This window comes from Neophocaena asiaeorientalis, unplaced genomic scaffold, assembly GCF_003031525.2.
Source record: "Neophocaena asiaeorientalis asiaeorientalis breed wild unplaced genomic scaffold, Neophocaena_asiaeorientalis_V1.1 scaffold108, whole genome shotgun sequence".
Taxonomy (NCBI): domain Eukaryota; kingdom Metazoa; phylum Chordata; class Mammalia; order Artiodactyla; family Phocoenidae; genus Neophocaena; species Neophocaena asiaeorientalis.
Genome location: NW_020173770.1, coordinates 802,688 through 826,173, shown reverse-complemented (window position 1 = coordinate 826,173; position 23,486 = coordinate 802,688). Strand labels below are relative to the sequence as shown.

Below are 23,486 nucleotides of genomic sequence, written 5' to 3'. Positions count from 1 at the left end.
TCTTTTCCCCCCCCCCCCCACCTTTCCTCTCTCTCCGAACTTAGTCTGTGCCATTGTTTGGACCGTTAGTCGGGGAATATCTTGTATCTTCATCTGCTCTGTCATTTTATTCCCGTTTTGTTGGTTTCTTGACTAGATGGTGGGATACTTGAGGTAGGGACCTTTACCTTACCATGTTTTTTTGTTGTTGTTGTTTGTTCGTTTTTGTTTTTGTTTTAAATTGCTTTCCTTTGTGCAGGTGGGAGCAGAGAATACTGATCAGTTTATTTGGCATCTTAGAGAGCATGTGTAGGATTCCATTTTTTAGGAACTCTAAGATGTCTCTCAGATAATTCTAGTAGAATTGTTACATCTTAAAAATATCCTAGTTTTAATCGATGCTGTCTTGGTAATAAAATAATACCACAATTAACATAGTTTATTAGCTGTTACTGGGCTAAGTTTGGTAAAGTGTTAAAAAAAGTTATCAAAAATGTTAATTTAAATACTATTTTGAAATTTATATTTGACTATCTGACAAATAAAGAATTTGATTTTGAAAATTTTTCCTTTTGTATCTTGTCACAGGGCAGAAAGAAGCCCTGTAGGAGGTATGACAGAATGTCCCGGAATGTCAGGTGGTTTTGTTTGTTTGCTTGTTTTATTGAAATATAGCTGATTTATACTGGAATGTCGAGTTTCATCATTCTGGCCTTAACCTTGGAGGCTCATTGCCACCACTGGCAAGTAGTCATTCCCATTTTGGCTTAGGAATAGTGACCACTGTTAGTTAAATATTCTGTTCAAAATTTATTTCTTGAACACTTAATTATATGCCACACAGTATGCTAGTTGCGGGAATGTGGAACAGTAAAGGTACAGACAGTAAATGGGTCACACATAGTACCAAGGTAATTTCAGGTGGTAATAAGTTCAGCAAAAGAAATGAATAGGCAGGTTATGAAAGGTGGGGACTTGGGTGGGTGGGGTGCTTTATTTAGGTTGGGCTGAAAAGGTGTATCTAATAAGTGAGAGTTAAAAAAATGAGAAGGTGGCAGTCATTGGAAGAGCTGGGAGAGAGCTTTTAGGTAGAGGCTTAGCAAGTGCAGACTTTAGAGGATCAGCAGTTGGCCAGTGGGGCTGGAGGATAGTGAAGGAGGAGAGGCTCTGACATGAAGTTGAGAGGTAGGCAAGGGCCGAGTGGCCTTGTGCGCAGTGGTCAAGTTTTGGTTTTATTCCAACTACAGTGGAAGTGACATAGTCTGATTCTTAAGTCGATTACTGTGGCTGCCATGTGGAGAATGGTTTGAAGGGGGTAAGGGTGCAGCATAGAAGCAGGTATACTAGTTAGGAGGCTATTTCACTGGGCCAGGTGAGAGATGCCTTGGACACTAGTGGGGAGAATGTTGAAGTAATGTCGTGGTCTGAGTCGGCTTGTATTTTGGAGGGGGGCACCCAGGAGACCTGTTGATGGATTGGATGTCAGGGGTGAAGGAAATAAGATTCGTCAAGGTTGTCTCCTTTTTGATTCGAGCAAGTAGATGGCTTAAATGAGATAGGGATGCCCTGGGGAGGAACAGGTTTAGTGGGAGATATCCAGTAGGGATCTGAGAGCAGATGTCGAGTGTGTGGCTTGGAGGCGAGAGGAGCGGTCTGGCTTGGAGAGAACTTGGGTGGCAGTACCGTATTGGTGCTCCTTAGAGCAGGGGGTTGTATGAGACCGCTCTAGGAAAATGAGTGTAGGTGAGAGAAGCCGACTCAGAACCAAGTCCTGGGATGTGCAGCCATGTAGTGGTTGGCCAGAGGTGAAGGAAGAAGCCAGGGATTCAGTCTGAGAGTTGGAGGAAAAGAAACCACAGAAAGCCAAGGGAAGGGTATCAGAGAAAGTGGGTGTGGTCATCCTTACTGAATGATACTGAAAGGTCAGTAAAGTGAAGAAAAAAGGCATAACCATTGGATCTGGTGAAGTGGCAGCAGGGCCGCGGAGAGTGGAGTGAGGCTGGAGCCAGACTGCCTTGCTCCACCGCCCAACGGTGGTGTGCTCTCGACCATGTTACCTAGCCTCTTGAAGTTCCAGTTTCTTCCTTAAGACAGTACCTACTGTGACGGTTAAGTGAACTCAGTGCCTGAACGTACTTAGAACGGTGTTAGCCATTATCATCACAATGGTCAGTGGTGACCCTGGTAAATTGAAGGAGATGATGCAGAATTCCCTTCCTCTGGACTCATCTTGCTTTAGTAACACCTCCCTGCCCTCCTCCCCCTTCTCCACAGACACAAAGCTCGCTGCGTGGGGAGGGTCCACATTTGAGATTCACGGTATAGGAAGCACGTGGTTCCCCCAAAGGCCTTCTGGCTGGGAATCCATTCTGGAAGTATTCGTGTCTGTTTTGTCCTGAAGTCATGTATAAGTCCTATCTTTGAAATTTGACCATTTCTTGTTTGATTGTTGTAGTAGAAAAGTTAACCTAGTATAGTGAAAAAAGCACAGGCTTTGTAGTCAAACAAACATGGGTTTGTTTCTCAGCCCTGCTGCTTATTAACTGTGTCTGGAGTGACCTCTTTACCTGGCTCCCTGTGAAGCTGAGATGATTACATGCCCCATACTTCCCAGGCTGTGACAGGTCTAGGTGCTCTCATGTAAAGGCATGTCGTGGTTTATGGCACAGAGCAGGCCTCCAAGGAAGGTATTAGCTCTTATTGGCCATCTTTGGTCTCTTCGGAATGCAGAAGAAAATTAAAATTTTTAGTATTTATACGTTTATCTTCTGCTTCCATTGTTATTAATGGTTATGTTGTCTTACATCCAACGGAAGTATTTCTAAAGAGTTATAGTGTTGTGAAGGTTTCGGACTTCAGGTGCCCTTGATATTCTGGGGAACGGCTTTGCCTTTAATGGTGCTCCTGGCCCAGGCTCAGGAGGATTTGCCTGTCACCGTTGCCTGTGTCTTATTAAGATCTTGTCTTCTGGGAGCTCATTTAAGGGAGGCACGTGTAGCGATCCTCCTGGCTTCAGCAGGAATTTCAAGAGCATCATTTGCTTCCCAGAAGAGTTGTCAGTAAGGGACCCTACTGGAAACCAGCGGGAATATGAGAAGAGATCAAGTTTCAAAAGCATATAGGAATTTGATTGTATGAGTCAGGATGCTGCTTGTTTTGTTCTGGTTTAAAACTCTGTTATCTTGTTTCTACTTAGTGTTGCCTGGTTTTTGATTTGTATTACTTTTCTGTTAGAATCCAGGAGTGCCAGCGATGGGGATCTTCACTGAGCCCGGCCCAGTCAGTGCCCAGTGTGTGGTGGGCACTCACCAAATGTTAGCCGAAAGACAGACAGTGGTGCACTGCCTTTGTCATCACCTTTGTGCTCTTTGGTCTGAGTGTGGAACTGTATGAAGGAATATGGCACAGAAGTTTCTTATATTTTAGAAAGAGTCTCTTCTAAATAGCTGTCTCTGAATGCTTTACCTTCTCTTTGTTTTTTCAGTTTTATTGTACATTTGACATCGACTTTAAAATGTATATAATTTTTCACAATGGAGAATGAAAATAATTTAAAATATTGTTTCAAAAGGACGTTGTAAAGAAACGAGAATTAAGGTGATAAGAGAGCACCCAAGGGCGCATGGGCTGGAGACACACGCCAAAGACAGATGGCTGCTTCCCGCTTTGTCACTGCTGCCCGTTTGATGGGCTAGGGCTCCAGACAAAAATAGTGTCTCCAGCCCGGTGGGGGTCTTTCACTCCTGAAAGAATGCAGTGTATATAGTTTAAACTCTTTAGCAGTAGAATTTATCAATAAATTTTATTTCTTACAGGTGTAGTGTGAATTTAGATTTTTATTGGTTTTCAGAGTTTATATTACATTGACAGTCCCCTGAGGGAAAGATACAATGTATCTCAGTCTTTCTCAAAGTATACAGTTTAGAAAGTCCAAGTAAAAAGCTTGAGGTAATTGTGTTGTGTTTAGAAAGGGCGTTACTAAATACTGTTTAAGTTTATGTATCAGATACCACATCAGATCTTGTTGAAAGGCTTCAAGGAAATTGTCGAATACAATGTGGTCATCTTATTTAAAATGCATTTAAATGTATGAATAGACCCAGAAGCAAGTAACCTAGCAAGGTATCTGCTTTGGGTCCAACAGCCTTGCAGGAGTTAAAAGTAAAATTTATCAGACATCAATAGTTTATTGAAGAAATACTCCTTTTTGCTTCATAATTTGCAGAAGGCTGCAACTGTCAGTCATGATGTACTGCCTCTTGAAATTAGTCAGTAGAGCAAACAGCAAGAATTGCTGTGGGCAGAAAGTAAGCGCTGTAATCACGACGGAACTGGGGTCAGGGATTTATGGATTTCAACGTAGTCGTAGCTGCATATGATTGAAAATTTACTAGGTCACTAGTGCACCAAAAATTTTATCCACAGCCTCCAGGCATCTTTTGAAATGTGCAACAAAGTAAAAACCTCTGAACCTGTTTTGATACTGCAGACTCAGTGGATGACATGCCAGCCCAGTGAGTCTCATTTAAATGTAAATGTGTCATAAACTTTTGTACCATACTCTTTAAGAAACATCAACTACTTGGAGGGATAATGCATGTGAAACTGATTTACATATTGAAGTAGTAAAAAAGGATCTTTTTATAATCACGCTTAAATTCTTTTATTTTAAAGTTGGAAGCTGAAGCTGTTCCTGAAGTATCTGAAAAATATGAAATTAGTTCTGTTCCCACCTTTCTGTTTTTCAAGGTAAGGATAAGATGGCAGAAGAGGTCGTCTGTCTGCAGTGGGCCACGGGCTGTCCGTGCTGGTTCCTTTGCCCTCTCCCCTGCTCCCTAAACATTAGGCATTTGCTTGCTCCTGGCTTTGCCCTTCTTGTAGTCTGATTGTTTGCTTGCCCTTAGGGGTCCTGGAAAAGGGGCATGGACTGTGGAGGTCCAGCCACCAGGATTGGAGAAAAATTCTAGATACGTGGTTGTAAATCCAGAATGTTCCCTGAGTTGGGTCAGAAGTTGGTTGTTTGGGGCATGTGCCTGGACGTAATGAAACATCTGGCTGGTTCTGGTTTGATTAATGACTCCTTTAGGAAGTGGGTGCGAATCAGTGCTTCAGGGTACCTCTGGGTGTTAGCATGGTCCCCCAGGTACCTCATTTATACTTAAGAGTAGATTTGATCCCAGCGAGGGTGGGGAAATCCTTTCTGACCTGGTTTGAGAAGTAGTGCCGTTTTCCTAGTATGTTCCTAAAAAGGAAAAAAGAAAACAATTATTTATTTCTAAAATTGAGATGCATAGCAGGTAATCTGTAATCAGTTTAAAAAACTTTTCCAGTGATAATGTTGACCTCTTTAAAAACTGGCTAGAGCTATGGATTTGTGCTCGTTGTAATTTTAGAGCCTAAAATACAGAGATGATGAAGAAATGCACACATGCTCTAAATGACTTTTTTAACTTTAGAATTCTCAGAAAATGGACCGATTAGATGGTGCCCATGCCCCAGAGTTGACTAAAAAGGTTCAACGACATGCGTCTAGCGGCTCCTTCCCACCCAGTGGTAATGAGCACCCGAAGGAAGACCTCAGCCTTCGCCTGAAGAAGTTAACTCACGCTGCCCGCTGCATGTTGTTCATGAAGGGAACTCCTCAGGAGCCGCGCTGTGGTAAGGGGCTGCTCAGAGGATACTCACCGGGAGGGGCGCAGTTGAGGCGATGCGCTCTGTACAGGTTGCACCATATATCTGATACTTGTGTTCAGACACCCTTAGAAGAGCGGGAAACGTTATAACTCCCAGGAGATTCTGTAATTAGGTGTGAGAACTCGTTTGCAGTGTAGACTCGGAGAATGTTGGAACCAAAAGGCATCTTGGAAATCATCTGATTCAAAATCTTTGTTGTCTACTACCTAAGTCCCAGTGAAGGTGACTTGCTCGGGTCGCTGGGTAGCAGAGTTGGGATTAGGTTCCGGCTGCCAGACTGCTGTCTCCATTAATGGGCTTTCGGGCTGTTCAGTTAATTTTGCTCTTAACACTTACCTCTCTTTCTTGGCAGCCTCCTTTTATTCACATAGTCCAGATTCAGCAGTTTGAAAATGTGCAGAATTGCAGTAGTGTTCCTGTGTCTACCCGGTGTACTTCTGTTTTCCCTGTTTTCTCTCAACGTCTCATGACTGTATTATTCACCACTGATGTCAATTCCAGTTTGTAGCTGCTCATGATTTAAAGATTCCCACTTCTGTGGCTTATAGTCACTCTTATTGCTTTACCACAGGTATGCTTGGAATTCTGTCCTTGAGTAGGTCTCAGTTACTTGGCCCCTCTGGTGCTGGGGTTACGTTGTTTTCTTTTTACTGTGCCTTGTACAACATTATTATGCTGCATAATGGAGGGTTTAATGCCTTTTGGTGATGCATGCTTGTTTCAACTGCACAGGAGGGATTTATTAAGACAGGTGGCAGGAAAGTTGAGTGTGTTATTGATGTGATTACTGCATGTCCAGTGTGTCTTTATAATATAGCCAAGCTTCCAGTATAAAGTTAATTGTAAATTTTTCCCTGTATAGTTAGCAAATTACATATTAAAGTATGAAACAGTCTAGTTTTAAACGTAAAGTTTCATGATGAATTCTATCTTAGGAAGATAAAGAAATGGTTCCCTTTTCTCTCAGTTATGCTTGAAAATTTTCCTTGCCAGTATTTCCATGTCAGATGCCTGCTGTTTGTGTATTGAAAGGCTAACTTAGTCTATACTAGAGTTAACCAAAGATAGCAACAGATAGTCTCTGTGTTTTGGTTGTTTGTTTTTAATGGATGTTGCAGCTGGTTCAATTTCTCCCATCAGGCATGAAAATCACTTCTGGTACTTTATGTGGTGACCTAATAACAGGGACTTAAATCAGTCCAGTGGATTTTATTTAATACCTTCATTGAAGCCTCAAGTGCTGTAGAACTGGTTGTAAGATGTGGAGGAACCGGTGGGACAGGTTATACACAGGAAACCTACAGTAAAACCAGTAGAGTATTATTTCCTTTGGGAATGAACAGTAGTGTTCTCTTAATCGTTTCTGAATAATCACCTAATGAAATTGGCAGGTGGTAAAAACTGAAGCTTAGGGAGGGTATTCTGAGGCAGCAGAGGGGAAGGTGATAGATATACTGGAAAGCCTCGCAGACTAGATGTCACTACAGGTGAGCTGCAGTCCTAACTGCCCCTATGCCTGCCGCCTGCCTTGATAACTTGAGGTACAAATCAGTTACCTTCCGTGTGACTTCACTTCTTCTTTGGGTGTTGGGGGTTGGAGCCAGTCTTGGAGAGCCTTTTCAATTCAGATGTTATATGATTATTCAAATAAATTAGAATTATACTTAGAAATAATCATTTTTCTGCTTACCTTTTCATTAGACTGGATTTATGATGTATTTCTAGCCATTTTTATATTAACCGTCTGAGTGACATTTGGAAGACTGTACAAATAACGAGGTAGAATAAAAAAGAAACTGAAACATTTCAGAGCAATAGGAAAAAACGCTGTATTATAGACATTTAGATAAATACTTGGGGAATTAAAAAATATTTTTAGATACATATTATAAACAGTTTCATTCCATACAAGTACTTATTTTATTGTTCATAATTTTTATAACTACACTTTAATAGGCTTTTCTGTTTCCCAGTATGTTGGTTTCTGTTACATCATGTCTTTCTATCACATATAGTAAATAGATTATTTTAGAGTTTTGGTATTCTTTGAAAAAACATCTACTTAAGGATTAATTGGGAGTCTTTTATTGTGACTGTGCCCTGCTGCTTCGTTCACTGATGCTGCTCTGATTCTGTTTGTCCTTTTCTGTGTCCACTGCTACACAAACTGTCTTTATCTTCAAACTGTTCTTTTACAGGATTATATACGACTTTCACCCTCTTCCTTTCTGAGCCTGTTTAGTGGACAATTGTTTTTGCTTTTCTGGTGGTATGTTAGAGATGAGGCGTAGGCAAAGCCTTCTTTATAAAAGAACGGCCATCAGTGCTTATGAGCTCAAGTGGCTGGTATTTCCATATTTTGCACAGAATTCACTTTGAAAGCACTGCCGTCAGTAACATGCATTACTCCCTTTGGACGACCTTTGTGGAGTAGAGCTACACTTCATTTTTCATTAGTGGGCCCCCACCTTGCTTTCAGTTAATCAGAAAAACATGAATGAATAACATTTAAATTTTGCATCAAGGAGACCTTGAAAGCCGTTTCGGTGTCTGCCCTGGAATCTGCTTGGACTCAGCCCAGCCCCTGCACACTGCACATCTCTGTCTTCTCGACCTTCACTTTTGGGCTCTACGTAGAGAATGGTGTGGTGTATTAGGAGCCTGACATGCTGATAGGGACTCAGTCATCAAAGAATTAGATTATCCTTATTCTGTGCTGCTCAGGAGGACAGGAAAGAGAGGGCTCTCATGTTTTAGGATGATTTTCAAGAAGAGCTGAGATGTACATCTTTTTAAACAGAATGATAAATCCTTCAACATGCAGGTTAATCAAGTTATTTGGGAATTCTTGTATCTATTTCTACTAATAAAGCTTTTAGCAAAGCAAAAGGTATTTGAACCACAGTGCAAAAATTTCTCCTGCAGTGAGAGTCATCTAACTGTTTTACTTTTTAAATCAGACACAAAAACATTGCAGGCTCCACAGTGTTCTTTAGGGTCTCGTTGTTGTTACGTAGTGGGACAGTTAGGCTCCTTATTCATGTCTTCTGTCATGAGCAGAAATGATTGTGGGTAGAAATGGTGGTTCTGGGACAGTTAAACGTGGTTTTTCTACTTTTTAATATTTTTATTGCATGCGTGCATTTTTCCTAAAAAACGTGGGTGTAAACATTTTGTTATTAGAATAAAGCCGTCTCACTATTTTATCCTTAAGCGTAACATTCCAGTCTGCCTCTTTAACCCTTAAAAATGCAACTCTACCAATCAATCTTTCTAGTCTGCATGTAATTGCCTAAAGCAAAAATAAAGCTTTTTCTCAGCCAGTTACAGTAGAAGTGAGTTAATATATTGGCAACAGAATAACTATCAGCAATCAGCCGTTAGCTGTTTACTAATGAACTCCCAGATGAATGAAAAATTTCAGAATCAGTGTTTTACTTCGGGCTGTACATGAACTTAACACTTCAGTTGTAGAAAAAGCAACTTATGTGCTATACAAATAAATACTGGTACTTCATCTCAGTGAACGGCAGATCTAAAAATGTCTGGAGCCAGTAATAGATCCATGTTTTAATAGTAAAAGTGCTTTTTGCATGACATCAGGTAAAGCCTATTCATACAATTAATTTTATACTGAATTTCATGGTTTGATTTTATTTGAAAATAATTGCAGATGCTGTTAAATCTTCCAGGAATTTTGAATCTGAAGGTTATTTTCCAGCGGATTACGACTGTTTGAAAAGAAGAATGATGGCATGTGAAAGAGTAGAGTACAGAGTATTGAAAAACAATCGGGAAGAATTAGCTTATAGAAAGAACAATACTCTCTTTTCAGATAAGACTAATAGGTTTATAAAAGACTGATATTCACACTTATTCTTCAGTACTAATGTCATAATAAGAAAATGATGTCAAAAAAGTACAGAACAAAAAAAAAGTATAATCAAATCATGGAACATAAGATTGTCACTACAGTGAGGTAAAAAAAAATCACATTACATACTTTGGGGAATATAAATAGTTTTAGAAAAGAAACTGTCAAGTTATGACACCAGATGAGAAAGGATACCAGCAGTCTACTGGCAGTTCATGTATAACAACAGAGAAGATAGCTCTGAAATTCAATGTGCTATATCCATTCTAGACTAAAAGAACACACTGCTTCTTGATTGTTAATTTATTCTGTTTAGGGATGATGAAAATTGAGAACTGTTGAAATGGGTACACAGGAAGTAGTAAAAGGGCAGTAGAAAACAAACAGAATTGGGTTTCCAAGTATGGTCAAGTACTAGTTAAAAATAACAATTGTAGAGTTTTTCCTCCACCCAGTGTTGATTCTCATAGATTCACAGAACAGCAGAGCTGGGAGGGACTGTCTGGGCATCCACGTCAGTCCCCTGATTGATGGGAAAGTGCAGGGGGCAGAGGTGGCTGTCCAGGCCTGAACTGTGCCTCCCCTTGGTGAATGGAGCTGGTGCTGGGGCTTGAGGTCTCTGCTTTTTGGCCAGTACTGTTTTTCCTACAACAAAAATACCTAATATTGAAGAGGAACTTCGATAAATAAACATACTTTGTTTTTGTTTGTTTGTTTAAACTCATGATACTTTAAAAAGTTAAGCCATACCCGAACGTGTGATGTGGTTCAGCGTCAGAGAAGGGGTTCTTGGAGTTTACTTCCTCATTACGTACTATTCAGCCATGCTCATTAAATCATTGGTAAAATAGAGGCAGGCATCTATGTTCAGTAGATAACATGTAATCTGAATTAATTTAAAATTGTGTGTATTTGAGAGAGAAGTTAAGTTCTTGATTTTCTTTTTCTGTATGCAGGTTTCAGCAAGCAGATGGTGGAAATTCTTAACAAACATAATATTCAGTTTAGCAGCTTCGATGTCTTCTCAGATGAAGAAGTTCGTCAGGGCCTCAAAACCTATTCCAATTGGCCCACCTATCCCCAGCTCTATGTTTCTGGAGAGCTCATAGGAGGACTGGATATAATTAAGGTTAGACTTGAGAAGACTAGACCTTATAAAGAATTTTCACATTTAAGCATACTTTTAGAAGTGCTGTATTAAATCTAAAGTATAAAATTTTTAAGGTTCTATCTTTATGAATATGAATCTGAAATAAATACAAAGTATTTCTGATGAGGTGATTCATTAATATTTTATATTATGGCATGACCAAGGAGATTTATGTTATAATAAATGTTTCTTAAACTTACATGTATGTTTATTTTAGGAGCTAGAAGCATCTAAAGAACTAGATACAATTTGCCCCAAAGCCCCCAAGTTAGAGGAAAGGTAAGCGTTTTAAAAGTTTCAGTCTGCTATTATTTTAAAAACATTTTTAAATTTTCAGTTTTTGCATTACTCTTTATATGTAGAAATCAGAGATTTGCTTTTGTATGCCAAAGTCATAATTGTGTCATTTGCAAACTAGTCATGCAGACTTGGGAAGGTCTGATTTGGATGGAGAAAATTTTGTACCAATTTAATGATTATGTGGAGGATAGTCTTTGTTTGATAGAAGTGTCGTTGTCACCATGGAACGACCAAATTTTAGTTCTCTCCATTTCGGAGCTGGGATCCAGTTGTCTTGGCGTTCAGGTTTTAGTTGCATTTCCTGCTCACAGCCTAAAGCTGGCTTACTTGTGTTTTCTTCTGTTGCTGTCACTATCCTGGTAGAACGCTGTGAAAAGTGGTTGAGTGTGGAAAGCAGATGCTGTGCATGGAGTTCGTGTGTAAACACTTGGGGGATTTCTCACTGCCTTTCGAAGAACTGTGGTAATTTAAAAATTTGAGGAGATTTTAGAGCTGTAAAATCTCTTAGTTTTATGAAGGATCTCAATCTGCTTTCAGAGACTTTATCTTATAGAAAGTTTGGGCTTTGGCCAGTAGGAAGGCTTAAAGTTAGGATTTTAAATGTAATAAATATTAATTAATGTAGAGGATTAAAAAGCAATTTATTTTGAAATACAGCAGCATATCAGCCATTCCTAGTCGGGGCTTGACTTTGTAAGGTAAAACTTCCTGGTGTAATTTTCTTATCATTTAACATTTTGAGATTTTCTAAAAGTGTTTAATAATAAACACCTCATTTATCTGTTTCTGATTCATGAAGTAGTCCTCATAGTTTGCATATATGTCGAGCTGACCTTTAAGTGCCACATTTTCTCACATGATTGGCGCCTTTACTGCCTTGTGGGTAGAAAGTGCTGCCCCTGGTGTTCCTTTGATGCTCTGGTGTCTCCAGTTGGGTTTCTGCTGTGCGGCCTGGCGGCCATGGAGGCTGTGTGGCCTCAGAAGACTGCTCTGCTTTTTCTAATTTCTTTTTACAGATACACTTGTATTTGCTTTCCATTTATTTTCCTCTGTGTTGAATACACTTTTGCTGTTGTTTTTGTCCCTGTCTTCATCAGACCTTCTCTCTCTTTTCCTGATGTGCTGCATTTGTATCTCCTGTGGTTTCAGACACCAGAAGATAACTGGCTAGAATTACATAGAAAGTAATATCCAGTATATTTTGAGTAAAAATTTAAAGGGCTCCTGGAAAGCAGAGTGCAGGAGCCTGAGTTCCTGGGCTTGGCCATGTCTCTGTGGGTGGGACAGAGGGACCTGTTTGGTTCCCTGGATCCTGGTAGTTGGGTCTCCAGGTGCGTGATTGGGGTCTTTCTGAGAATTAGCTGATTGTACCACATGAACGTGTATGTGACGTAGCTTTGTGCATGATTGGTGTGTCTCGTTTGTGATACCTTTTTTCTCTGAGGAGATTTGGAGCCATGAATGATCCAGAGCACGTGGAAGGAGGAGAACACGGTGCTGTGACCACCGTTGTCCACTGGGGCCTAGAGGCCCTTCAGCAGCCCGTTGTCCTGCTGCGGGCTGTTGCTGAGAGTCGTTACTGGGCTCTAGGCTGCATGTAGATGGTTAGCATTCCTGACAGCAGTTAGATCCTGAGGTTTGAAAGATGGTATAAAGTACCAAACATAAAGTCAAGACGAGAGCATTTGATTTTAGCCGCTGGTGTTGGTTGGTGCTCCAAGATTTAGCGCTTCTCCCTCCAGGTGGGACCTTGTGGGCGTGAAGAGTGTAGAGCCATGCGGGCCTTATGATGGGAAAGGGACACACATGTCTAGTTCTGGAAATTCTGGGTGGGCTGAGTCTGTAGGTCCCTTACTGAACAATTCCTTACTGAGTTGGTTATTATTATTTTTTTAGTTCTGTGAGTTGATGGGCTTAACTTGCAACTTGAAGGCACACTCATTGCCTTAAAAAGCCATATTGTGTTTTACAGTGGCTCAGGGAGACAGTGAAATAAAGGAAAATGTCAGTGCGTTTGCTTGTTTAATGCCACTCAAAGCTGTGGACCCTCATCCTGCTCTCCCTCAAAGATGTTCGCTGCTCATGAAGCGGAGTGACAGTGCTGTTTAGTAATTTAGCTGAGCCGTTTTATATCCATTTTCTCTCTTCAGGCTCAAAGTACTGACAAATAAAGCTTCTGTGATGCTCTTTATGAAAGGAAACAAACAGGTAAAGAACTCAAAAATGGTTTTATTTTAAATTTCTTTTGATGTTATCTGCAGCAAGGGGACACTTAAATCTTTTTTTCCTGGCTTTAGCTAATGAAGCTGTAGTGGTAGCAGGAAGTTATCCAGGCCTCAGTTGGTGCTTATGGAGATAAAACAAAGTGATCTACATTTTACTTGACTTTATCATCAAATCTCAGTGGGGTGCATTTCTTCCTGCTGCCAAACTTTGTCAGCTAACGTGGTCAGCACTGTTAACACTGGACTGGTTCTGTTAGCTGCTGTTGACTCCTGGAGTGTGCAGTTTGGTTCTCTACTTCCCGCATTATACCTTTTTGTTTTCTTCTTGGTGGTTATTTAAAGCAGATTTTTATCCTTTTTTTCCTGGAAGCCCAGGAAGTATGCATAAATTCTGGGAACAGAATCATTAGTGCAGTTAAGGTGTTTACGTGGTGCCAGGTCTTTCCCAAAGGATTGGGAGTTGGAATCCTGGGGCGTGAAAAAAACTGTAAGATTTTTCCATAACCTCAGAAGAGTTTGGTGCTCTATAGTGTAAAGGTAGATTTAAAAAGTGGGAGTAGAAGTCCAGTTGGGAGTAAGAAAACAATGACCCTAATCATTGCAGAAAGGTGGAGTCGAGGCCGTCTGAGTGAAATAGAGAAGGGGCAGCAGAGCCTCAGGGTTTCACTCAGGACCTTTCTGACCACAAAGGTTATAATGTTAGAGCACGGGTCATCTCCAGTGGTTACACACCGAGGTAAGTCTAGGGGCTGTGCGTCTCGGACGACGTCTGGATGGGTCAGTCCTGAAGGTGCAGGTCTTATTACTCTGACGGCTCTTGATGTGAAGAGGCCCTGGGAGGTGGCTGCCTTCTGCAGGTGCTGTCCCCCTTGACAGAGCATTAGATACAACCATGCTAGTGGGCTGTGTGGGAAATGCAGTGCATCCTAAAATTGGTTTTTTTCTAAATTTAGGAAGCTAAGTGTGGCTTCAGCAGACAGATTCTGGAAATACTAAATAGTACTGGGTAAGTAAATCTTGTTTTCAAATGGTACATTTTAAGAAATGCTAACTTTTCAGTTCTGCCACTGATGCTTTTCAGTTGTTATATCTGTTCATATATTTTTATCTATTTATTTTTGCTCTAACATTTTGCGAATGCTTTAGCTTAGACCACAATAGAATTTTCTGGCCAGTGTCCAACCTATCGGTAACATAAAGGAGGTATTCTGGCAGTCATCAGAATAACTCTTTGTCTACTTTCCCAGAGGAAACTTGATAACTGAGTTCTTACCATGCATAAAGATATTTTAGGGAAAGTGTATTACAGGTTTTTAATTTTCTTTAAAAAAATATTCTAGTTTCCAAATAGTTCATGAAACTGATAGGATACATATTAAGATCCATTGTCTGGATCTGAGAAATAGGGTAAATTAAGTTGCAGAGCTCATGCTTTTGCTCTCCTTAGTGATGGAGCTGCCGGGTAAGAAAATTGTAATTGAGTTTTGTGGTTAAAAACCAAACCACTTGGTACTTCCCTGGTGGCGCAGTGGTTAGGGATCCGCCTGCCAGTGCAGGGGACACGGGTTCGAGCCCTGGTCTGGGAAGATCTCACAGGCCGCGGAGCAGCTAAGCCCGTGAGCCACAACTACTGAGCCTGCGCTCTAGAGCCCGCCGTGTGCCACAACTACTGAGCCCACGTGCCACAACTTCTGAAGACCACACACCTAGAGCCTGTGCTCCGCAGCAAGAGAAGCCACAGCAGAGAAGCCCGCGCACCGCAACGAAGAGTAGCCCCTGCTCGCTGCAGCTAGAGAAAGCCCGTGCGCAGCAACGAAGACCCAACGCAGCCAGAAATAAATAAATAAAATAAATAAATTTATTAAAAGACAAACGAAAACAAAGAAAACACCAAACCACTTGTTTGGAGATACTTAGCACATGTTCTATGGGGTTGTCAAATGTTTCTGCTTATCTTTCTTCCTTATTATTTCTCAACTGCTTCTTTTCAATATTGTAAGGATTCTAACTGTAGCTTTTTTTTTTTTTTTTTTTTTTTTGCGGTACGCGGGCCTCTCACTGCTGTGGCCTCTCCCATTGTGGAGCACAGGCTCCGGATGTGCAGGCTTAGCAGCCATGGCTCACGGGCCCAGCCGCTCTGAGGCACGTGGCGTCCTCCCGGACTGGGGCACGAACCCGCATCCCCTGCATCAGCAGGCAGACCCCCGACCACTGCGTCACCAGGGAAGCCCCTAACCGTAGCTTTAAATAGACTAGCCGACCCTGTGAAGTGACACGGAAGGTCATCTCTGAAGCATTTGGGCATTCTTGGGCAGGGTGGAGTAGCACAGGTTCCAATACAACTTTAGGGACCAAAGAAGAAACACAGTTGTTCTCTTCAAATGATTGTGACATTTCACAGAGGAGAGTCTAGTTGCTTTTGTCCTGTGGCCTCCAGCTGCCTCCACCCCGCCCCAGGATGTAGGAGAGGCCGGCTTGGCTTTGGTTGTTTTTTTACGCCCCCTTTCTCTGTCTTCCCTCTGCCACGGATCCCAGTCAGTCGCCCTCAGGCCACCTCTCCCTAGTGCCAGTGTGTCCCCTCAGGTCCTGAGGCCAGGGTAGGACAACCCTAGGCCCATCACTGCTCAAGTATTTGGTGGGAAGTCTCCATAACTTTACTTTCTGTCCCATGTCTGTCTAATCCTCATTGGATTGGAAGCACCAGTTAACCCCCAGTGGAGCGCCTTCTTTGGGAGAGAGTGCCCTCCCGGCTCGAGACTGGCTAAACGCCTCCCAGGGTCTGTTAACTTGAGTGGCCCGCGGTCTTGCTGAGAGCCATTAGAATGTGGAGGAAGCTCCTGGCGCTTTATTCGTGGGCCTGTGTAAAAAGCATTTCTTTCATTTTTTTTATCAAGCCGCTTACATATTACTTAACTGATCTTCTTTTAGACTTTTTCTTTTTTTCCATTTTTTTTTTTTTTTTTTTTTTTTTTTGCGGTACGCGGGCCTCTCACTGCTGTGGCCTCTCCCGTTGCGGAGCATAGGCTCCAGACGCACAGGCTCAGCAGCCTTGTCTCACGGGCCCAGCCGCTCCGTGGCATGTGGGATCTTCCCGGACTGGGGCACGAACCATGGTCCCCTGCATCGGCAGGCGGACTCTCAACCACTGCGCCACCAGGGAAGCCCCTTTCCTCCATTCTTGCACTTGTCTGTTCCTTCCCTAGCCAAAATATGTGTGCCTTGAGGGGCTGAGTACCTAGTGTGTATTGGGTGTGAAAAGCACCCTTTACAGTGAACTTCTAGGAGACATATTGGCTGCTGTGACTCTATATACCTATGTACATTTAGGCCCAGCACTTCTTAGATCCTTTATAGATAGTTCCAGAACTCATATTTGTATCGTACTGTGTCAATTAGGAGATCTGCGTCCTTAGTTAAACTTGAAGGGAGACTTACATTGGGTGATTCTTTTTTTTCTTTTAATCTTTTTTGCTCTTCTTTCAAACACTCCTTTTTTGGTACTTGCTGCTGATTATCCTGTCAGGTTATGTTTTTGACTGTTTCCTGCATCATGGAGAGTCTTCTTTGGAATGTGTTTACTCAGTAAACAAGATTTCCCTATGAAGATGGTTTTGGTTTTATGGAAGACAAAATTTGTTTCTTTATATGTGGCATTTTCTTTGGCCAATTTTTGGAATTGCACGTGTAACCACAGTCTCCCTGCAGGAATTCAATCTTACATTCTTACTAATTCTTTGACCACCTTGTAATGAAATCCTCCCCGAGTAGATGTGGTTGAATTTTCATTAATTTATACAAGTAGTGTTCATTACATGGCATAAAGCCACAACACTTTCACTGGTTTTGTGCATATTGAAAATAGCATGTGGGACTGCCCTGGTGGCGCAGTGGTTAGGAATCTGCCTGCCAGTGCAGGGGACGTGGGTTTGATCCCTGGTCTGGGAAGATCCCACGTGCCACGGAGCAACTAAGCCCGTGTGCCACAACTACTGAGCCTGCGCTCTAGAGCCCGTGAACCACAACTGCTGAGCCCATGAGTCACAACTACTGAAGCCTGCGCACCTAGAGCCTGTGCTCTGTGGCAAGAGAAGCCACCGCAACGAGAAGCCTGTGCACCGCAACTAAGAGAAAGCCTGCACGCAGCAACGAAGACCCAACGCAGCCAAAAATAAATAATTAAAAAGAAAAAGAAAGTATAGCGTGTGTGTTCTGTGATAAAGTTTATTGCTGTGTGGAAAGCACGTCTGCAGAGGGTAGAGTTGGTTGGCAATGTTTTTTCCCAGCTGGTGAGCCCCCAGCCTCCGTCCATGGGCACCAGCAGGGCTGCTCTCTCCTGCACCCTCAGCAGCTGCCAGTAGGTTAGGAAGCAGCAGTGCCGAGGGGGCTGGAAATGGAGCGAGGGTGTTACCAACAGGCCTGCATGAACGCTGAGTCTAGCCTGAACTTGGCAAACTGCAACTGGCCCCTACTTACGTACATCGAGTTTTATTGAAACACTGTCCTTTCATCTCTGCCTTGTCTGGCTGCTTCTGTGTTTCACAGCAGAGGTGAGTGGTTGGAGCAGAGGCTGTATGGCTCGCAGGGCCGAGATGTTTACTGCCTCACCCTTTACAGAAAGGTCGCCGACCCCTGTCTGACCTGACACTGTGTAGAGAAAACTCCAGATAAATTCGTGTCTTGGGTTGACTTATTTTGTGTAGTACCTGACAGATTAAGAAGTAAAATCATTTCTATGTTTCCACAGTAAATTTTGTTAGCAACAAAATAGTTTCACTTTTCTTGACTTTTTGGAACACCAAATAGTTCTTATAATTTTTGTCTAAAACTGTATTTCTTGTTAAAATGTTTTCTCCTTTTTTGTAGTGTTGAATATGAGACATTTGATATCTTGGAGGATGAAGAAGTAAGTTCTGTGTTTTATGTTTAGTCCTTTATCTTAGTTTTAATCGTTAGGATTATCATTTAATCCTAATCTGACAGGAAGGTTTCAGGGTCCCTGTTGTTTCCGTAGGTTCGGCAAGGATTAAAAACTTACTCCAACTGGCCGACATACCCTCAGCTGTATGTGAAAGGGGAGCTTGTTGGAGGATTGGACATCGTTAAGGTGAGGTTGGGATTCGTTCGTCTGCGAGCCCAGAGAACTGAAAACCCGGGCGTGTTTGAAAATTATTTCATTGGGGTTGTCCTCGATGCTCTTTCCTGGCCTCATATCTAATCACTTCTAGACCAGCATTACCATCTTTACGACCATAATATCTGTCGTTCTCTCAGCTCTCACCTCATCCGGGCAAATCAGCCCCCTTACTGTGTGGCCTTCCCTGCCACGCTGGTTCCTTCCACAACCTCCTCCAGCTCTTGAGGGACTGCTGACCAGGGTCTGAAGTGTGACTGGGCATTCAGAGCGGCTCCGGGTGTGGCTGAGCTCAGAACTTGATTTATTCACACTGTACTAAGTTCTTCCATGTTTTCAGCTTTCCTTCACCCTGTCTCTGCTTTGGATTTCCTTGCATATCTCATACGGAAGTATGCTTTCTGTACCCTTCAGGGCCTTTCTCTGTGAGTCACTTACAGAGTCTTTCCGGCCAGAAGTGTTCGCTCTGCCCCTGCTCCTGAAGTTCTCCTGTCCTTTTCTATTTATATTATCGTAATTATGTTGTTTTCTGGTGTCATTTTATTTTGCTTTACTCACATGCACTTTGGTGATGGCGTGAAGAGCACCGGGCTGAGGGCCCTGAGACCTAGTGTCGGCCTGGCCCTGCTGGCTGTGTCCCCGAGGCCTGAGGTCATCTCCAAGTCCCCCTTTGATTCTCAGATGCTAGAACACTGGAGAGCTCTGTCAGATCGTAAGCATGTTTCAGGGACGCTGTTTCTTACATGTCTTTAATGATGAATTTCCTTCTTTGGTTTGCTTTAAGTAAATTCTAACTGAATTTTAAACGAACATGACTTTTCTTATAGAATTTCAAGTCCAGAACTTAGGGCACCCTTACCTGGTAGCACCTGTGTGCTCCGGTGCTCTCCTGATTAGCCCAGGACCCCAGAGGGCAGCTGCAGCTTTCACGTCCTCAAACCCTACCCCCGACCCAGGCCCACCCTGGGCGTCATGGTGTGGGAGGAGGGTGGCAGTGGGTGGGCACAGGAGGGCCTGGGCAGGAATGCAGGGCTCTGCTCCAGAAGCACCAGCCTTCACAAAAGGCGGGTGGTGGAGCTGCCAGGGCTCAGGCCCTCCTCGGCCTGGCCGGTTTGAGGATTTTCCCTGAGGTCAGATCCCTGGTATTTTAAGTGGAAAGCAAGTGGTAAGTACTGCTGTCTCTAGTTAAAATGAAAGTTTTTAACTCATGCTTTCGTACCGTGAAAGACCTCTGGCCAGCCCTGAGTGCCGGTAGGTTTTCTGAACACAGGGCCACGGTTTCATCTGCCCAGATTTTGTCTCCTGTCCAGTTCCAGGTTTGACATCACACTTCTTGAGCAAGCCAGTGAGGCATTTCCCCAATAAACTGTCTCATTCCTGGAGGGAAGAAAAAAAGGTTTAACACAGTGGCTTTTGAATAGCCCTGAGGCAACAAAAGTAGATCTGCATTCGTTATCTTATATCTATTTTTTATTTTTGTAAGACACAAACTGTCTTCCGACCAGAATACCCTTGAGCCTGTTCTTGTGTGAATGTCCGATGGCCTGTACCTCAGCCACTGGTAGCTCTTGGGGAGATACAATCAATAAATCTCATTTAATTCTAAAGCTGAGCTGCACGGGCAACTTCTTAGGTATATAACAGGGTGTTCGTTATATGACTTTCTGTGCTCACCTGCTAAGAACTTACACATTTGGAAATGTGCGATAGTGTTAACGTTTTTCTTTGAGAAGATAACTGGGAATAGTTGTTAGGTTGCCATTTTGGTCTGTTTCTGGCAGAGGGCAGTTCTTCACCTTTAGGTCACTTAAAGCAGCGGTGCCCAACCTTTCTGGCACCAGGGGCTGGTTTCGTGGAAGACAGTTTTTCCACGGACCAGGGGCGGGGCTGGGTGGCTCAGGCGGTGACGCGAGCGATGGGGAGCGGCAGGTGAGGCTTTGCTCACTCGTCCGCCGCTCGCCTCCTGCTGTGTGGCCCGGTTCCTAACAGGCCTCGTACCGGTACCGGTCCGTGGCCCAGGGGTTGGAGACCCCCAACTTCAAGCCTCAGCTGTGTTGCCAGCGGGTTAATCCTGACTGCGCTCAGCAGGAGCCGTGAACGCCGTTCTGGTGGTTGAGTGGCTACTGAAAGAATGAACGGCTCGGAGACTCAGTGACTCCACAGGCCAGTGTCCTGAGGAAAACATCTGCTGGTTAACACGCACACAGTGTGTTACCGTTACCTCTAAAGGGCAAACGGTTCATCACTGCAGACTGTTTGGATGCAGAAACACTTGAGAGGCAGAATATTTAGATCCGTTGCTGTTTAACCCACTGGCTCACAGTCACAGCGGCATCCGAAGGGCCTGCGCCACGCCAGGCAGGCCCCTCTGGCTCTTCGTGTAGGCCGCCGCGTCTCCTCCTCCAGCGGGTGAGGAAATGGACAGAAGTTAGGGGAGCTGTCTGCCCTGTCGCAGCCAGGGAGCCGTGGCCAGATTCCACCCGAGGGCCACCCGGCCCACCCACCTTGCCGCGTGGCCTGCTGCTGCTTCTGAGTCGTGTGCTCTGAGAGGCCCTGTTTGGCCTTCTGGTGTAGCTGGACGGTCTGCTTGTTAAATGGGTAGAAGATCCCAAGACCTTGCTGTCTGAGTTTGTGTGACAGGATCATGCCTGTTTGGGTTCAATCCAGAGAGCAGTGCGAGTGGATTTTAGTGGTTTTATTCATTGATGTTCATGCAGCTTAGGAAGAACCTGAAATGTTCTATCAAATTAAGTGTTTACCTTAAACTAGAAAATCTTACTTATCCTCCATGGTCATGTTTTAAACTTGATGGCTGTATTCCATATTTTAGATCTGAAAGATAGGCACAAAAAACCTTCTGAATTACTTCATCTCTTTAACAGTTTCTGGCCTTTACATTTACGTACTAGTACCATGGCTTTTCCAAGTCTGGTTGAAATAGTGAAGCCTGTTTACCACCTGTAGGGCCGCAGGTGTCATGTGCATTGTATCTGAGTGGACCTTAATATCACAGTGTTTCTTTTTTCAGTCACTCAAAGTTCGTTTTCCCTGTTTATTGCTATTGTTTAAATAGGAAGCTTCATCATGTTGCTCTCATTGCTGTATTCGCTAATGCTAAAAAAATCTGTTGGTGTTCGTTTTAGAATGCCTTTTAACTTTAATTTTGTACTGTGATAGTGTACCCAGTTTTTATGGCATGATCCTTTGTTCAAGTGTGTTGGTGGACTGGAGTTTTCATCCAATAAGGTGTTTCTTTGGGTTCTCTGATATAGATGCGATCTTTCATTGTTTAGATGTTTTCATCTTTTATATATACGTATGCATGATATTATTGTTTCCTTTTTTATTTTTAGGAACTGAAAGAAAATGGTGAGTTGCTGCCTATACTGAAAGGAGAAAATTAATAAACGTTAGACTTGGTGCCCAGCTGCTGCAAGAAAGACTTCACTCCAGTGGAGCAGTTCACGACTGAGTCCTCAGGAGAGGACTAGCTGTAGAAAATGCTCGTCCCCAGCTGCGCTTTGTGTATTTCACAAGGTTGGGCTAAACACACGTATGTGACGTTTTTTCCACCAAAAATAGAATGCAATAAACACCTTCAAGTTCAGTTAAAAATAATTGTGTAAAAAAGTGTGTCTTTACAGTGGTGTTAGACATATAGTTACTGTAATTAACCCACTTTTCATCTCTTTTTCATCACATGTGGGCATCTTGAAGCAGTTAAGAAATAGTCTTCAGAGAGTGAAGAACTGTGAGAATCTGAACCACAGCAGTATTTAGAGCCACTCATAGACCAAACCAGTGGCTCCCCTCACTGGCCGAAGATCTCTTTACAGCTCAGAAAATTCCGCTGCAGACCTTGTCCTGACAGCATCACTGAGCTGGGCCTGGTGAAGTCGCAGTGGCAGTGTCAGGCGTCTGCAGATTGAGGACCCGTCTCAGAAAGCCCCAGCAGCGTAGTACCAAGAAACGTTTGAGAGGAAGGTGACTTCTCAGTGGGTGTGTCAGCAAGGCTTCTTTCGTAACTTGTACAAGGATGGTAGCCTGGCAGCGGAATGGTGGTGTCGAGTTGTGCGTTACACATCACAACTTATTTTAATCATTGTATTGAAAGTATTGATTTAGCCCTTGAGTATGTGGAGAACGTCCAGAATTCCGTGAAAATTTCAATAGTTTTTTTTTTTTTTTTTTTTGTGGTACACGGGCCTCTCACTGTTGTGGTCTCTCCCGCCGCTGAGCACAGGCTCCGGACGCGCAGGCTCAGCGGCCATGGCTCACGGGCCCAGCCGCTCCATGGCTTGTGGGATCCTCCTGGACCGGGGCACGAACCCGCGTCCCCTGCATCGGCAGGTGGACTCTCAACCACTGCGCCACCAGGGAAGCCCTCAATAGTATTTTTGATCCTGAATCCAATGTATTGAAAAAACAGTTGCTCCAGTAGGCCTGTGCTGTGCATGCCTTAAACAGACGGTTGAATCCACTGTCATGGTTCTTAGACTTTTCTGGTACCCGTGGCACATGTTAGCCTCATTGAGTTTTCCCAGCCTGTCCATCTGAAAACTGTCTGGTGGTTATAAGGAAAGGGGTGCAGAGGCCAGCAATTTAGGTAAGAGAAACAGGAGGAAATGCAGGTTAGCCCTTCACCAGGGCGCTGGCTTTTCCTGTCTCTTGAGCGACAGGCCATTTCTCTGCTGCTTGGTTGTGTGGAGAGGAGGGAGCTGATGCCCTGGTGTGTGTTACAGAGACATCTGCACGAGATCATAAAGGTGGACGTGACCTTGCTTCCTGCCGGGAGGAGGACACCCATCATGGTGGGTATTCCTGCCACTGTGTGTAATCAGGTGGGTCTCTTTTGGGCATTAGTCTATGAACTACATTTTTCCACTTAAAATAACTGTATAAGCAAACCTTTAAAATGCAGATGGAAATGAAATTTTGACCGAAATTTTATTAAGCCATTGGCTTCAGGGATGTGTGTGGCTCACAGAGGGGTCCCTAATTTCCTTGTGTGCTTTTATCCTAAACCTAAATCGTCTGCACGCCGCTTTCATGATTTCTGCTCTCTCCACGAGTGCTACCTGCCGTGGTATATTTTCTACTAAGTCAAATTTTAACCTCACCTTATCCCAGGCA

The 23,486-nt window shown here is 43.2% G+C and overlaps 1 protein-coding gene across 1 annotated transcript in view; it reads left to right on the top strand.

The window, feature by feature from the left end:
* Positions 1-21,971, top strand: part of GLRX3 (glutaredoxin 3) — a 31,056-nt gene extending 9,085 nt beyond the window's left edge. Inside the window, exons 3-11 of the mRNA XM_024751567.1 lie at positions 4,654-4,728; positions 5,436-5,637; positions 10,504-10,676; positions 10,915-10,976; positions 13,148-13,205; positions 14,176-14,228; positions 18,086-18,125; positions 18,234-18,326; positions 21,707-21,971. Coding sequence (XP_024607335.1) covers positions 4,654-4,728; positions 5,436-5,637; positions 10,504-10,676; positions 10,915-10,976; positions 13,148-13,205; positions 14,176-14,228; positions 18,086-18,125; positions 18,234-18,326; positions 21,707-21,757 — 807 coding nt within the window. The 3' untranslated portion in view covers positions 21,758-21,971. The remainder of the gene's footprint in view (positions 1-4,653; positions 4,729-5,435; positions 5,638-10,503; positions 10,677-10,914; positions 10,977-13,147; positions 13,206-14,175; positions 14,229-18,085; positions 18,126-18,233; positions 18,327-21,706) is intronic.
* The last annotated feature ends 1,515 nt before the right edge of the window (positions 21,972-23,486 follow it).